At 37.8% G+C, this 14,683-nt stretch overlaps 1 protein-coding gene across 1 annotated transcript in view; it reads left to right on the forward strand.

Moving 5' to 3' along the window:
• KLF8 (Kruppel like factor 8) overlaps window positions 1-8,588 on the forward strand; it is a 104,984-nt gene extending 96,396 nt beyond the window's left edge. The window contains exon 6 of the mRNA XM_028522909.2: window positions 4,770-8,588. Within this exon, the coding sequence (XP_028378710.1) occupies window positions 4,770-4,951 (182 nt within the window). The 3' untranslated portion in view covers window positions 4,952-8,588. The remainder of the gene's footprint in view (window positions 1-4,769) is intronic.
• The last annotated feature ends 6,095 nt before the right edge of the window (window positions 8,589-14,683 follow it).

Consider the following 14,683-nt stretch of genomic DNA (forward strand, 5'->3'; position numbering starts at 1 on the left):
TAAGATAATCATGCGGTTTCTTTTTATTTTGTTAATGCATTATATCACATTGATTTATTTGAGTACACTGAACTGTCCTGTCATCACCCCAAGGATAAATTCAACTTGGTCATGGTGTATGATCCTTTTAATATACAGTTGAATTCCATTTTCTAGTATTATATTGAGGATTCTTGCATATATGTTCATTAGGTATATTGATCTATAGTTTTCTTGTAGTGTGCTTTGTCTGGTTTTGATATCAAGGTCATGTTGTTCTCACAGAATAACTTTAAAAGTATTCCTTCCTTTTCTAATTTTGGAAGGGTTTTAAAAGAATTGGTATCAGTTATTCTTTGTCTGGTAGAATTCACCCATGAAACCTTCTGGTTCTGGGCTTTTTTTCTTATGAAATTTTTGATTACTGATTCAATCTCCTTATTTGCTGCTGGTTTGTTCAGGCTTCCTGTTTCTTTTTGATTCAGTTTTGGTAGGTTGTATGTTTCTAGGAATGTATTCATTTCTTCTAAGTTACCTAGTTGTGGGCATATAATTGTTAGTAATTGTTCCTTATAATATTTTTTGCATCCATTGTAATGTCTCTTCTCTCATTTATGATTTTATTAATTTGAATCTTCTGTTACATTTATTCTTGTTTACTTCACCAGTTCAATAAATAATTATCTTTTAATTTTTTAAATTTAAGTATAGTTGGTATACAACATTATATTAGTGATATTAGTTTCAGGTGTGCAATCTAGTGATTTGACATTTTATACTTTACAATGTGATCACCCCACTTTTTCTGTAATCACCTGTCACTGTGCAAATGATTCACAATATTATGGGCTATATTCTCCTTTCCCCTTTTTAATCTTATTTTTCAATTACAGTTGAAATTCAATATTATATTAGTTTCAAGTGTACGACATAGTGGTTAGGCATTTATATAATTTATGAATAGTCCCCAAATTTATTACCCACCTGCTTCCATGCATTTATTACAATATTATTGATAATATTCCCTATGTTCTACTTTATATCATGTGACTATTTTGTGACTGACAATTTGTACTTCTTTCATCCCTTCACTTTTTGCACCTAGCCCACTACCCCCTCCCTTTGGGTGACTATCCCTTTGGTCTGTGTTTTCTGTGAGTCTTTTTTTGTTTTGTTTTGTTTGTTCATTTGTTTTTAGATTACACATCTAAGTGAAACCATACAGTATTTGTCTTTCTCTACTTGACTTATTTCACTTTTGCATGATACCTTCTAGATCCACCCATGAATGGATAAAAAGATGTAGTACATACATATATACATACATACATATGCATGCATATATGTATTATACATATATGAGTGAAAATATTTTATTCTTTTTATTGCTGTATATTATAGTCTGTCTATACATACATGTATATATGGATGCATGCATGTATATGTATGTATGCATGCATGTATAGATAGATATACTATAATATTATACAGCAATAAAAATAATAAAATATTTTCATTTGTGACATGAATAAATAATTTGAGCACCTTCTTCATATGCCAGACAAATAGGTTAGCCCAGTAGTCTCCTATTCATTGTAATACATCTTGCATACCATGGCTAGATCATTCCAATATACAACTTTTACCAAGTCACTCTTGAGTTCAAAAATTGTCAGTGTTACCCACTACCTTCCTCATTGCCTTCAGGCAGTGGTGTGCCAAGAGGGAGGGGGCTATGGGAGCTATTTGTCATGGCAGGAAAGAGGGTTTTATTACTGACATTGTTTATAATTGGAACATGATAAAAAAGAGCAAGCTAACTTTTACTGTATTTTATTGTTTTAAAATTATATTCAGTGCATCCCCCTTTTGTTTATACCTGAGGCAGACTACTGTCACTGCCCCCCCGTTGGGTATGTCACTACCTTTCATACAAAAATCCAAATTCTTTAGTCTTGCCTTTATAACAGGGGTCATCTCACATCACTTCTTTAAAGATACTCCATGCTTCAGAGTATGCATTTTTAACTCTTGTGCCTTACCAGCTCAGGCCCCTAATTGATTGGGTTGCTTTTTTGCCTTCTGTTCCACCTTAACCTACCCATGCCTCCAGTTTAGTGCTTTCATACTAGCTCACAGATTATGTAGCCTTGAAATTTATATCACATTTATATGTATAGTTTATATTATGAATTAATTTCCTGTGTATGTTTTGTTCTTCAATTTAGATACTGTGTTGAGGGAGTCATGAGTTGTGTCTGATGAGGTGCAATGGGACAAACAGGAGCTTGTTCAATGATAATAAAATGTAACTGTTTTGAAATAGAAAAATCAATCTCCCTTGCTCAATTCCTGAACAGTAATTGTGTATTCTAGTAATGAGCTTATATCACCACAGGGTGTCACTGCTTTGCAATTAAAATTTCTTCTTTTGGGTGTAGAGAATATAGGAATACTCAGGAGAAGTTTTTGAGAGATTGTAACAAAATTTATAACTGAAGCAGTTGGGAGGTGTGGAGATGGGATGGAATTATATAGACCAAAATGTTAAATTCCCCTTTACACACTCTCAACATCACCTGCAGTCTCACTCTTCTTCCCACTGTTAATAATTTGCTGTGTAGTCTTCCAGATCATTTTTCATTTGTCGCGCGCATGTGTGTGTGTGTGTGTGTGTGAGAGAGAGAGAGCGATCAATCTAAACAGAATTTTAGAAAGCGTAAATGAAATCCCACTGTGTTGGTGTGTGTGTTTGTGTGTAGACCTTCAGTAGTATTCTCTTTGTATTTCGTAAAGTTTTATTGGTCATCTTTTGCTCTTAATATATCCAAGTCTATTTCATTCTTTTTAGCAGCTACAGCAGCAATTTCTGAATATTGAAGTGATCAGGAATTGTCATTTTTCGTCCTCAAAATGGTTGCCTGAGGAAGGTCCAAACCTGAGTCATAGTGAATTCCATTCTGTCACCTGTTGTTTTTGAAAGTTGTATCATTAATTAATAAACACTTGAGAGGATTGGTAGATGGTGAGCAATAAGTTAAAAAGTAGCATGTGCAAACCAGATTGCCACCTGAACTTAGAACAGCATAAAATTAAATGTCCTGGAGAATTTGTAAAAAGGAAAGGGGAGAAAGAACCAGAGGAAAAGAGACTGTTAGAATACCAATGCAGCCCTGGCTAGTATGGCTCAGTGGATTGAGCACCGGCCTGTGAACGAACCAAAGGTCATGGTTCAATTCCCAGTCAGGGCACATGGCTGGGTTGTGGGCCAGGTCCCCAGTGGGAAGCTTGTGAGAAGCAACCACACATTGATGTTTCTCTCCTTCTCTTTCTCCCTTTCTTCCCCTTTCTCTAAAAATACATAAAATCTTTTTTAAAAAGAATACCAATGCATTTTGTCTGCATTATTGTTTATGATTACAAAATAATATATGCTCATTATAGAAGATGGAAAATAGAAAAACACATTAAGAAGAAATCAAAGAGATGGTTTCTAGACTTAATGTGGTGATCACATTTAGGGTATATAAATATTGAATCGCTATGTTGTACACCTGAAACTAATATCATATTCTGTGCCAGCTATACTTAAATAATAAAGAAAACAAACATTACCCTTATCCTATGCCTAGACTTCACCATAATTGATATTCATTTCTACTTCTTATCTTTTATTTTAAAATTTTGATGGGATTGTAAACTAGTGTAACTACTATGGAAAAGGTATGGAAGTTCTTCAAAAAATTTAAAAATAGAATTACTGTATGTCTCAACAATCCCACTGCTGGGTATTTTTCCAAAGAAACTGAAAACACTAATTCTAAAAAGGATGCACCCATGTGTTCATTGCAGCATTATTTACAATAGCCAAGGTACAATATCATGATTTTTAAAACATTCAAATGATAGAGAAAAGTAAAAAGAGGAAGTCCTCTTTCCACAGTTTTCATCCTCTCTTTCCAGATATTCATTCACTGTTAATATTTTCTCTCACAATTTACATTTTAAAAATATTGATATTGCTTTTATTCTGAGTATATAAGCATGTGGTATGTGATTTAATGGGATCATCTTGTATTAATATATTTTGTATTATATTACTTTTTTCTTTTAGCTTTTTATCCAGAGCATACATATCCCATATACAACCCAGATGCAATCTGGGAATACTGAGCATGGACTATTTCAAAAAGTTTGACTTGATGCTTTTACTCACCCCATTCCATGCCCTTTAATTTTTGCCCTTACACAGAAGAAAGCCTAAGCTGAGGGCTCATTCTAGTGAATCACATGTTCTTTCTGTGTGTATGGCTCTCCTTTGTCTAGTTGTTGGGAGGTATTAGAGAGAATATTGTTGCTACAGTGTGGTACAGTGTAAAGTGTCAAAAGACCTTGGTTTGGATCCCAGGTTTATCATTTACTAACTATGTTCAGAAAAGAAAATGTGTCAAACAACCCTGTGAGATATTTTATCTGCCTTTAGAGATGATTAAACAGAGACCCAGCCAGGGAGAAGTTACTTATTTAAGGTCACACAGGTGTGTGTAGTAGAGCCAAGATTTAAGCAAAGCCTTGTTTGAGTTAGTGCCTATGTGTTTTGCACTCTATCAGCTCAGCTTCTGTTTAGCAATTCTGTAAAGGTGAAGGAGAGCATGTCTTCAAAGTGATTGTCTCACCACTTGACCAAATCCTTGATAAAAAGTTGTATGCTCTGTTATCTTTTCAGTATCCAAACATCTCTTCTCTGACTCCCCTTGTTTTTTTTTTTTTTTTCCATATTTCCTTTCTAGGAGAGAAGCCTTATAAGTGCACCTGGGATGGCTGCTCCTGGAAATTTGCTCGCTCAGATGAGCTTACCCGCCATTTCCGCAAGCACACAGGCATCAAGCCCTTCCGGTGCACAGACTGCAACCGTAGCTTCTCTCGCTCTGACCACCTGTCCCTGCACCGCCGGCGCCATGACACCATGTGAGCTCCACAGTCCACACTTAGAAGAGCTGTGCTGCTCTCATTCCTGTGTGTGTACTGAGGTCATGACCATCTTTTCCACTTTGACTTCAGCATGCCTCTGGGATGGGGTTGGAACAGCTCACTGAGCCAGGTTGATGAGACTGGTTTTCCATGGGGGCTTTTCATATTCCATCTTCACCTCTCCACCGTCCACTCCCCAGTTTTATCAACCACCACATAGGTTGAGTAAAAGTGTGGCACCCATGGTCGGAGATGGGACATTTTTCCTACAATAACAAAACGGGAATCCAACTCAAGGCTGTGAAAAAAACATATGCTGCTTTTTTTTTCCTCTTTTCTTTTTCTGAGAATTCTTATCCATAGTATTTTTTTGAGTCAGTACTTAAAAGTGGTTGGTAACTTCTAAAATAACTTTTTTTCAAGTTCCTAGATAGAAGAGGGCATAACAGTATACTTCATTGGTAGAATGGATTTGGTTCCTGAGCATAGGACACATTCTCAGTGAATAAACTGAGTCCCATACAAAACTGAAAGGTTTTGTAAATCCAATCCTGTTTGTTCTTACAGTTTGGTTTTCAGACAGTGCAGGTGCTTTTGCTTCCTAAGTCCATCAAAGGAAATGAAGGGATCTTCTTGTCCATCTCCTTTTCCTTCTTCCTTCTCTTTCTCCTTTAAGATTAAAGATTTTACAGCACAATCACATTGTTAGGTTAAATATTTGTTAGGACAAATATTCAAAGCACACATCAACATGCCGGTAGGGTGAAAGGTGTTTCAGGAGAGTATGTTGGATCATGATAAAAAGAAGCAGAACTAGGATAATCCTGAAAACAAATAGAGGAAGACTTTCATTTGGATAAGATACTAAAAGTGCTGTGATCACAAACCTCATTCAAAGGGCAGCCTGTTCAGACAGTGTCTTGAGGGGCTGTACTGTACTGTTTATTCTTTTGTTTACATAAAGCAATTATTATGAGTATAACACATGATGAGAAATCATACACTGGGGCCATGTTATAGAAAGGTAAGGGATTGTAAAAAAATATTTGCTCATTCCATGGCATTATTAGCATGCATTCCTGTGTTTCAATTGGAATATAAGAGGTTTTCAGTGAAAACTGAAATACAAAAAGTAACTCGATGTTCTGCAACTGCTATGAACACCTAAGCCATTTCTTTTAGCCATACAGCATGTTGCATAATATACACATTTGGTTACCAAATCTTACTATTTCATAATAGTCTCCGAGACATAAAACCTTGTGTTCTAGGCTGTAGACTTCAGATCTACCTCCACATGGCATATTTCCTCTCTCTGGGGGGAATGGGAGTTTGCATCACTTAACTTTGGACTTAGCCTCTCTCCTAAAGGTTATCTTCATATGGACCCCCTTTTCCTTAGCAGATATTCAACCAGTCCCTGCTTAAATAGTTTAGGTTACTACCTCCCAATGTTTATCCATTCTGAATAAATAATAGAATTCTAGCACCAATAAGGGATACTATTAACCATCTAGTCTTAACCCATCATACATATTTTACAGATGAGACAAATACGGGTCGGATTCTTTCTCCAGATTTTTCCTTGAAGCCTTATAAACCTGTACACCCATTCTTCCAGGGATCACATTATTAAACCAAATTAGAGAAAACTTTACATGATTGGTTCAAGTAATTGTCCAATTTTATGTTATGCTTCAGAAAACTTTAGACCACTCACAAAATAATTTACAGTTGATTAAATAGTAAAGTGTGCCTGTGGTCACTGACATACATTAGGCACACAATTTTTCTCTTCTAACACTTTCTATAACATCTCGGAATTGATTTACCTCACTTAAACATACCGTGTCCAGCTCATAAACCTTTATAAATTTAAAGCCTGCCTGTATTTTTCAAAGTGACATGTGGATTTTTATTATTCTCATTGTTATTTTGATATAGATTTTCCTTTGACTTTTGGTGTGTAAGTTTCACACTGTAGAATGAAAGGGAACTTTTATGTACCTCTAAGACAGGTTGTTAAAGGTAAATTACCATCATACATATTGTCTTAAGCTTGTAATTGAGTAGTTGATACGGTATTTCACAGTAGAGTCCAAAGACTTACCCATTTTCTCCAGAGTTTCGATCCTGAGACAACCTTTTCCAGAATTCATAACTGTCATGTGCCCCCCTGACATCAGGATCTTTTGCATTGGAGCATATAATTTATTAATACATAAAGGATATTAAGCATACTATTATACTAACTAGAATGATCAAATTAAAGTTCCAAATATTGATATCCCTGACACCTCTAAGCTTTCATTCAATTTTTTCTTCTGCTAAGTAAGGAGGACCTTTTTTACTGCTTTATTGTCTATAGTCAGGCAACAATTTTAATCCTATTCTCATTGCCCTCTCCCTTCCAAATAACAATAAAAAATTATTCCAATTATTACATATTCTTTAAGTAATGTGTTAAAATTTATTAAGAGTATTTCATACCATACGGTAATTCAAATACAGTACAATACAGTAGTGTACCAAAAGTGTATAGAATTTTGTTAGATAGTAAGACAGAAAGGAACTGTATCTCTTAAGTGGCATTTAGGGTTCATTGAACATGCTGTGCTCACATCAGCAAAGCACTGTTGTGTGGATAGTTGACTAGGGTATGGAAAATGGCCTTATTTGATGTGGTTGGATAATATCCTGGGATTTGTTGCAGTGGAGTTCCTCCATCTGTAGATGCTTGTCAGTTGAACATAACTATTGATAATTATGATTGGGAAATTCAGGAAAAGCTGAAGAATATGAATTGGCTGGGTAGATTAAGGGGGAATGAATTGTGGGTAAGATAAAAAGGTTTGTGAGGGTAACTTCTTTTTAAATAAAATGTTTATTTTGGAACAGTTGTAGATATATAGAAAAATTGTGAAGATTCTACAGAGAGTTTCCCTATACCCTACATCCAGGTTTTTTCTATTATTCACATCTCTCATTAATATGGTACATTTGCTATAATTAATAAAGTGATATTGATACTTATTAACTCAAGTCCAAATATTCAAATTTCCTTAATTTTAACCTAATATCTTTTGGGGGGTTCCATTCAAGATACTGTCACATTTACTGGTCCTATCTCCTTACACTTCTCTTAATTGTCATGGTTTCTCAGAGTTTCCTTTTTTCCTATGACTTTTACAGTTTCAAGGAGTATGTCCCTCAACTGAGATTTGTCTGATTACATTTCTCATGATTAAACTGAGGTTATGGGTTTTTGGGAGGAAGAGCATAGAGGTAAACTTCTATTTTCATCACATTTTAACATGACTTATACCTTTGATGTTAACCTTGATCACCTGGCTGAGATAGTGTTTTGTCAGCTTTCTCCTCTGGACTTTCTACCCCACATCCTATACTGTACTCTTTGGAAAGAAGTCATTATGTGCAGCCCACACTAAAGGAGTGCTGAGTTGTGCACCATATCCTTGAGTGTGTCTATAAAAAATTATTTGGAATTCTGCGTGGGAGATTTGACTCTTCTCCCTCATTTATTTATTTATGCAGTCATTTACTTGTATCAGTATGGACTCACATTTACTTTGTACTTTGCTTTATAATCCAATAAAATTTTATGTTGTATGCTCAAATTGTTCCAGCATTGGCCATTGGGTGCTTTTTTGGGGTTGACTTCTAAGTCCTTTTGATAGACCCTCATCATTTTTTTTAACTTATACTTATTTGCTGGCACTACAAGATGCTCCATGCTCATCTTGTGTATATTTTTTGACCCACTGCTATGCTCAGCCATTTCTTTAAGGAGTCTTGGTTCCTTTTAATGGAAGATGTATTAGAAACCAAGATCTGGGTATTAGTTATGCTTGTTGCTCCTGGGCTATGTCCCTTGTAGGCCATCTTAGCTAACAGAGCAACAAACTATATGTGAATATACTAACCCATGTATAAATACACATATCTATGAATATTTCTATATGTAATCTTCCATATCTTTATTAAGAGAAATGTGAGTTCATACTGATGTGTCCAATGCCAATCCAGTACCAAATGGATCATTCTGGCCTTTTCCCTTTGCTTATTTGTAATATTTCACTCAAACAGTGAGAAACTTGGCACCTATACTCTGACATCTATTTCCTTAATTGTGTAATTCTAGTATAAATGTATAGCACTATTTGAATTTTTAATCTGTACACTGTGGATACAACTAGAACACAGTGCTTATGTGTATGGTAGTAACATTTAAAAACTCCCAACACCTCTTTGAAACAAAGTGATTTGGAAAATTTAGGAATTAAGGAATTCTTTGTCCCAGGAACTTGTGGGTCTATCCTGCCTGCAAAAAGTCTCCTCAAGAAACAAGCCATTGGGAATTAACCTAACCTTGAATAAGCCTAGGGAGTTTATTGATCCCCCATAGTGTGCTAATACCTACATAGAGAGATAGACACAGAAGAAAGTAGGTGTGTCCAGTTTAAAGAAAAATGTAGCATTATCCTTTCTCACTGGCAAATACGGCTCTCTGACAATAAGGGTGCTACCCTAAGTTACCTCTCTTCCATATTTTTCCATCTTTCATATGGTTGACCTTAGGCAAGTCACATCACCTCTCTGTGCCTCCGTTAACCCATCTGTAAAAGAGGGATCTAAATATCTACCTCACAGGAAGGTTGTGAGGATTCTTATTAATGGATGTTGGCAGAAATGATGGGAGATCCTTAAATGAATAAAAAGTATTATGATCATCACTATGATGATAATTATAGTACCCTATATTTACTCTAGAAAAAAGAGGATTAGGTTTTCTGGGTGATATAGAGCTAAATTTGAGTCAGTAATAAGGGTAATTAAAGAGTGGTTACTGGAAGCAATATTATTTCCTCTCCTACTTTCACTTTTCCTACATTCTCCTTTTTACTTACTATAGGATTCTCACCTGTTTCCCTGACCTGAAGCATATTAAGGCCTAAAGAGATAAGTAGGCAAAATTCATTGCTTCAAAAGCTGTATTCTTCTCATTTCCTCACTGCCTGGACCACATTATATGTCACCCTGTCAGAAGCACAAAGGCAATTTCAGAGCCCTTCACATATTGGCCACTTCAACTTCACCAGTTACATTTTCTCTTTCCTCATTTTACTGTACTTTCAGCAGTATAGGTAGGAGGGAAGTGCAGTGGGGTGGTTGGGGTGGGAATGGGAGGGAAGAGGGTGCAGTTTATACCAGTGGCAGGATATTTCTTTGATTCTCAAACTCTGGTTTCACCTTCCATTTCCTGTTCTGGTAGTGAGTCTAGGGCAGGGGGAGAGATATTATTTTGTTAAGTGTTACAAACTCTCCTTTCCTCCCAGTAGATGTTTCCCAGGGTCAGTAATTGTGTTGGACATTACTTTTTAACTATGTTGTATGCAGTGCTGTTTTCATTGTATTTATGAATAAAAAGAGAAAAAAAAGAGAATCCCTAGTATTGTCCATTCCTGTTTTTTGACAGGAGGTTACATTAGGAGAGCAGTCCCAGAAACTCTTTTTTTGTGTTAGGGTAAGGAGCCCACAGTGAAGGGATTGATCGAATTGTTGTCATTGTTAGTTTATTTAAAGAAATTACGGAACAGTATATAAGCTTTAGTCTCTATAACTCTTATGTTTGGGCCTCGTTATTTCAGTGCTTTAGAGCAGCACCCCATTTTTCCTCTATTTTTATACTAGTTCTTGTTCCAGAGATACGGCTTTGAAGCTAGGATCATGAGCAATCTCTTATATACAAGCCTGTTGTGCACCTGGCAATACTCAAGAATTTGCTCAGTTAGCATGGCCACTTTAGAGGTTACTCTGTTCTAACCTAATGAGACTCTCCCTCTGTGGCATCCAGGCAGGGTGTGTGCTTGGGTATTAAGTAATCTTGTTATGTTTGATTATTGTACTTTTTTATTAATAAAGTATTTTAAACTTCAGATATCATGAATATTATTTTGACTTTGTCTCTAGCTTATGTTTCCTCTACATGGCACAGCATGAACTTTTCCCCCCGCTGAGCTGACTAAAGTTGTGATGAAATTATTATATAGTAGCATGGGACAAGAAAGGAAGCTAGTTTGTCTTAAACACAATAATCTCTCTGTTGAAGCACAAGGCCCTCCCTATTCTTGTAATCTAGTCGGAAATGTCCCTGAATGGGGCTTCAAGAAGACTGTCTGCTCTTTTTGTATATTTCCTACAAGGACACCCGCAAGAGTTTGTGGGATGCTGATTTAGGTGGCTAGCTTTTGCTGCCCGTCCCTATTCTCCCCACCATTTTGTTTGTTTTTTTTTTCTAAGAAGTAATGTGGAAGAGGAGGGTATAGGGACAGCTTTACACTCCAAAGCTACTTCAGTATAAACACCAGCCTTGGATGACGATGTGGGAAGTGGCCTTGTTCAAAGATTCTGCTTTGCGAAGCTTGGTTTTTCAGAGAGACATGTGGAAAAAGTAGAAAGGAGGAAATCCTGTGAGAAAGATTGAGAGCAAGATCTAGAAGAACACATTGAATGGTTACTGGTCCTGGGGCTGCCAGAAAGAGATTTTTAATCGCAAATAATATAAAACAAGAATTCTCCGAGTTTATAGGTTTCTCTGTAATATTCAATTACTCATTTACCTGTTTTAAGAATCATTGTCATGCCTTTGGGATAAGAGCATCATCTACTTGATGCTACAAATATTGAATTAAAGATACCAATAATCCAGACTCTTTGCTAGTTGCTATGGAAATGAATAAAACACAGCTACTCTCAGTAAATTTACTTCTTGGAGATCCAAGTTGGTGGAGGAGTAGGTAGAAGCTGCAGAAACCTCCTCCCAGGACCAAACTGGAATTACAACTAAATGATAGAGAAATAATGTTGAATAACCAACTGAACAATAGATGGAAAGAAGCCTTACAACCAAGGACAGACAGAAGGAACAACTTCACCACAATGTGACTGATAGGGAGTGCAGAGGAGGTGTGAGAGGGCTGCCTGGGCCCCCATGGGTGGAAGCTGAAGTTCTGGATTGATATTTCAGTGTTCATGGGGGTCCCCCCTGAGACGTATGTGGCTTAATCCCCTAGCTGGGCTCCCCAGCCTATAGCACCAGAGCAAGGAAAGGAACCCAGATAGCATCTAGCAGTGAAAAGCAGCAGGTTCCTGTCTGTCAGGGAGAAATGACTAGAGATGCAGAGGGCCTCTTAAAGGGTCAACATGCAAAATTTCATTTGCAGCCACTTGCCCTGGGCTTTGGCAGAAGGAGGGCAGAGTGGACTAGAAATGTGTGAGAAGAGTCTGGGTCTCATGGCTCTGGGGAGAGAAATGAAGGAACAGCTACCAAGACACCTGTGCTGAGTCATTCCCTACACTGTAGAAGCCATCTTTCTCAGGCAGAGCACTCTTTTCCAAGTGACATCAGACTTAAAGGAAACAATAGCCCCACCCACAGGAATTACTCGACCCACATGTGGAGTTTAAGCTGTTCTGCTGAGGATTACAGGTAGAGGTTATTTCAGTGATTAAGTGTAACAACAAAGACAGATCTCTGGGAGCTCTGAGACTTTAGCAGACACTCCTCAGGCTGGGTGCTGGTAAAAGACAGCCTTGGTGCACAGCCTTGTTCTTTCTGCACACAGACAGGACCAGCAGAGGGAATCGTAGGCTGGAGATCAGAGACAGCTCCAAACATGTTTCTCAGGGACAGCCACAGGCAGTGTCTGACATAGCTCTGCACCGGAGTCTTTGCATATCTACCTAATATATAGGAATAAACACAAAGAAGCAGCCAAAATGAGAAGACAATGAAACAGGCCTCAAATGAAATAAAAAGAGAATCTTCCAGAAGAAGAACTAAATGAAATGGAGGCAAGCAATTCATCAGATGTAGAGTTTAGAGTAATGATTATAAGGATATGCAACAGCATGAAAAAAGATATAGAAACCATAAAAAGAGATCAGTCAGAAATAAAGAATGCAATATCTGAAATAAATAATACGCTGGAAGGAATAAAGGTAGGTTAGATGAAGCAGAACACTGAATCAGTGTTTTGGAAAACAAGGTAGAAAAAACACCCAAGCATAGCAGCAAAAAGAAAAAGAATTAAAAAGAATGAGGGGGTTGTCCAACCCTCCAGGGCCTTTAAAAAGATCTGTGTAGATGGTGTCGGAGTAGGAAGGAGAAGATTCGGCTTCCCTCTACTCAGGGGAGAAAATCCTGACCGATCTATGGAGTAGAGAAGCAAGCAACCAACATACTTCAGCATATGTGAAAATAGGGGACCAAGGATTGTGGCGGAACCGAAAAACCGGACCCTAAGAAGAGTGCTGCAACAAGGTAGGGTCCCAGGGGCCAGCGCGTGGTCCAGGGGCTGCAGCCCCAAGCCCAGTGCCTGCTGCTGGGCTTGCCACAGAGTCCTTGGGAGAGAGCCAGGACAACTGCTCCCTCCCCAGCCAAACAAGGTCTGAACGGCACTGGGAGGAATCCAGGTGCTAGCAAACACACAAGGGCTGTGAGCACCTTTGGAGGCTGTGGACACCAGAGGGGCTGGGTCACGCAGCGGACCCTGACCCCCACAGTCACTGGTCTAGCTGGAGAGTGGGGCTGCGGGAGAAGCCAGTCCATTGTGTGGAGAGGCAGGCTTGAACAGGAGGAATTTCTCAAGAGGAAGGAGTGAATAGACAGACACTGTTTGGGGAATTCTCCTAAAGTGATCAATCACTTCAGCCTCCCTGCCACCCAGCCGAGGGCACGTGTGCAGGGAGAGCATCCCCACACCCCAGTCTTAAGCAGTAACCCTGGGGAAAGACCTGATTCCCACACCCAGGGCGCAAGGCTGAGGAGCCACGTTAGATTCCCAGACAGTGCGAGAGCCAGTGCAAGTGCCACTGACCAAGGAAGAAAAGCCATACCAATCACCCCTCAGCCTGCCACAGCCAGCAAGAGCAGAAAAACCAGTTTGGCCACTTTGAAACCAAGAGACGATTTAATTTGATTCTATTTTTTAACAATTCTTAATTTTTTAATTTTATTGTTTTTATTCTCTTTTGATTTCTTTTTCCTCTCTTTCCTGATTTCTTGTTTTATTCCTTCCTCCTTCCTTTCCTCCAATTTTATCTCTTCTTCCTTCCTTCGTCTGCCTTTACTATTTGTATTTTTACTTTTTAAAATTTTTTCTAAATACCTAAAAGTGAGACAAAATCCTGGATCTGTGAAAAAACCAAAGTTGAACCCAAAGATGGGGTATTGCAACAGCTGGGACAGTGAGACAGATTTCACTCTATTACAGAGAACCTGCAAGTTATTCCATATTTGTATTATTATTATTTTTCCAGTATTCCTACATCTTTTTTAAATAGTATTTTGGTACCCCTCTTCTTTTTGTATAGTCTGCTTTGCTAAGCTGGATATATTGTAAGACCTGACAGCTTTCCCCTGATATCTCTTTACATACTGTATTGCTAACCTACTGTCCTTTAACTCACCTGTGTCCCATTAGCACACTACTCGAGGTTCTGTACTCTCTATTCTTGTTACCTAGATCTCATAGATTCTGTCATATGATTGTTGCCATAATATTATTGTAAATAACTGCTGTTCCATGCAATTGTAATTACTTCACAAGACCCCCCTCTCCCCAGATCTTAGCCCATTTCAAAGTTTCCTGAACTCTATTACTGTAGTGGTTAACTCTATTCTCTCACACACTACACCTATTTACTATCC

This window comes from Phyllostomus discolor, chromosome X, assembly GCF_004126475.2.
Source record: "Phyllostomus discolor isolate MPI-MPIP mPhyDis1 chromosome X, mPhyDis1.pri.v3, whole genome shotgun sequence".
Taxonomy (NCBI): domain Eukaryota; kingdom Metazoa; phylum Chordata; class Mammalia; order Chiroptera; family Phyllostomidae; genus Phyllostomus; species Phyllostomus discolor.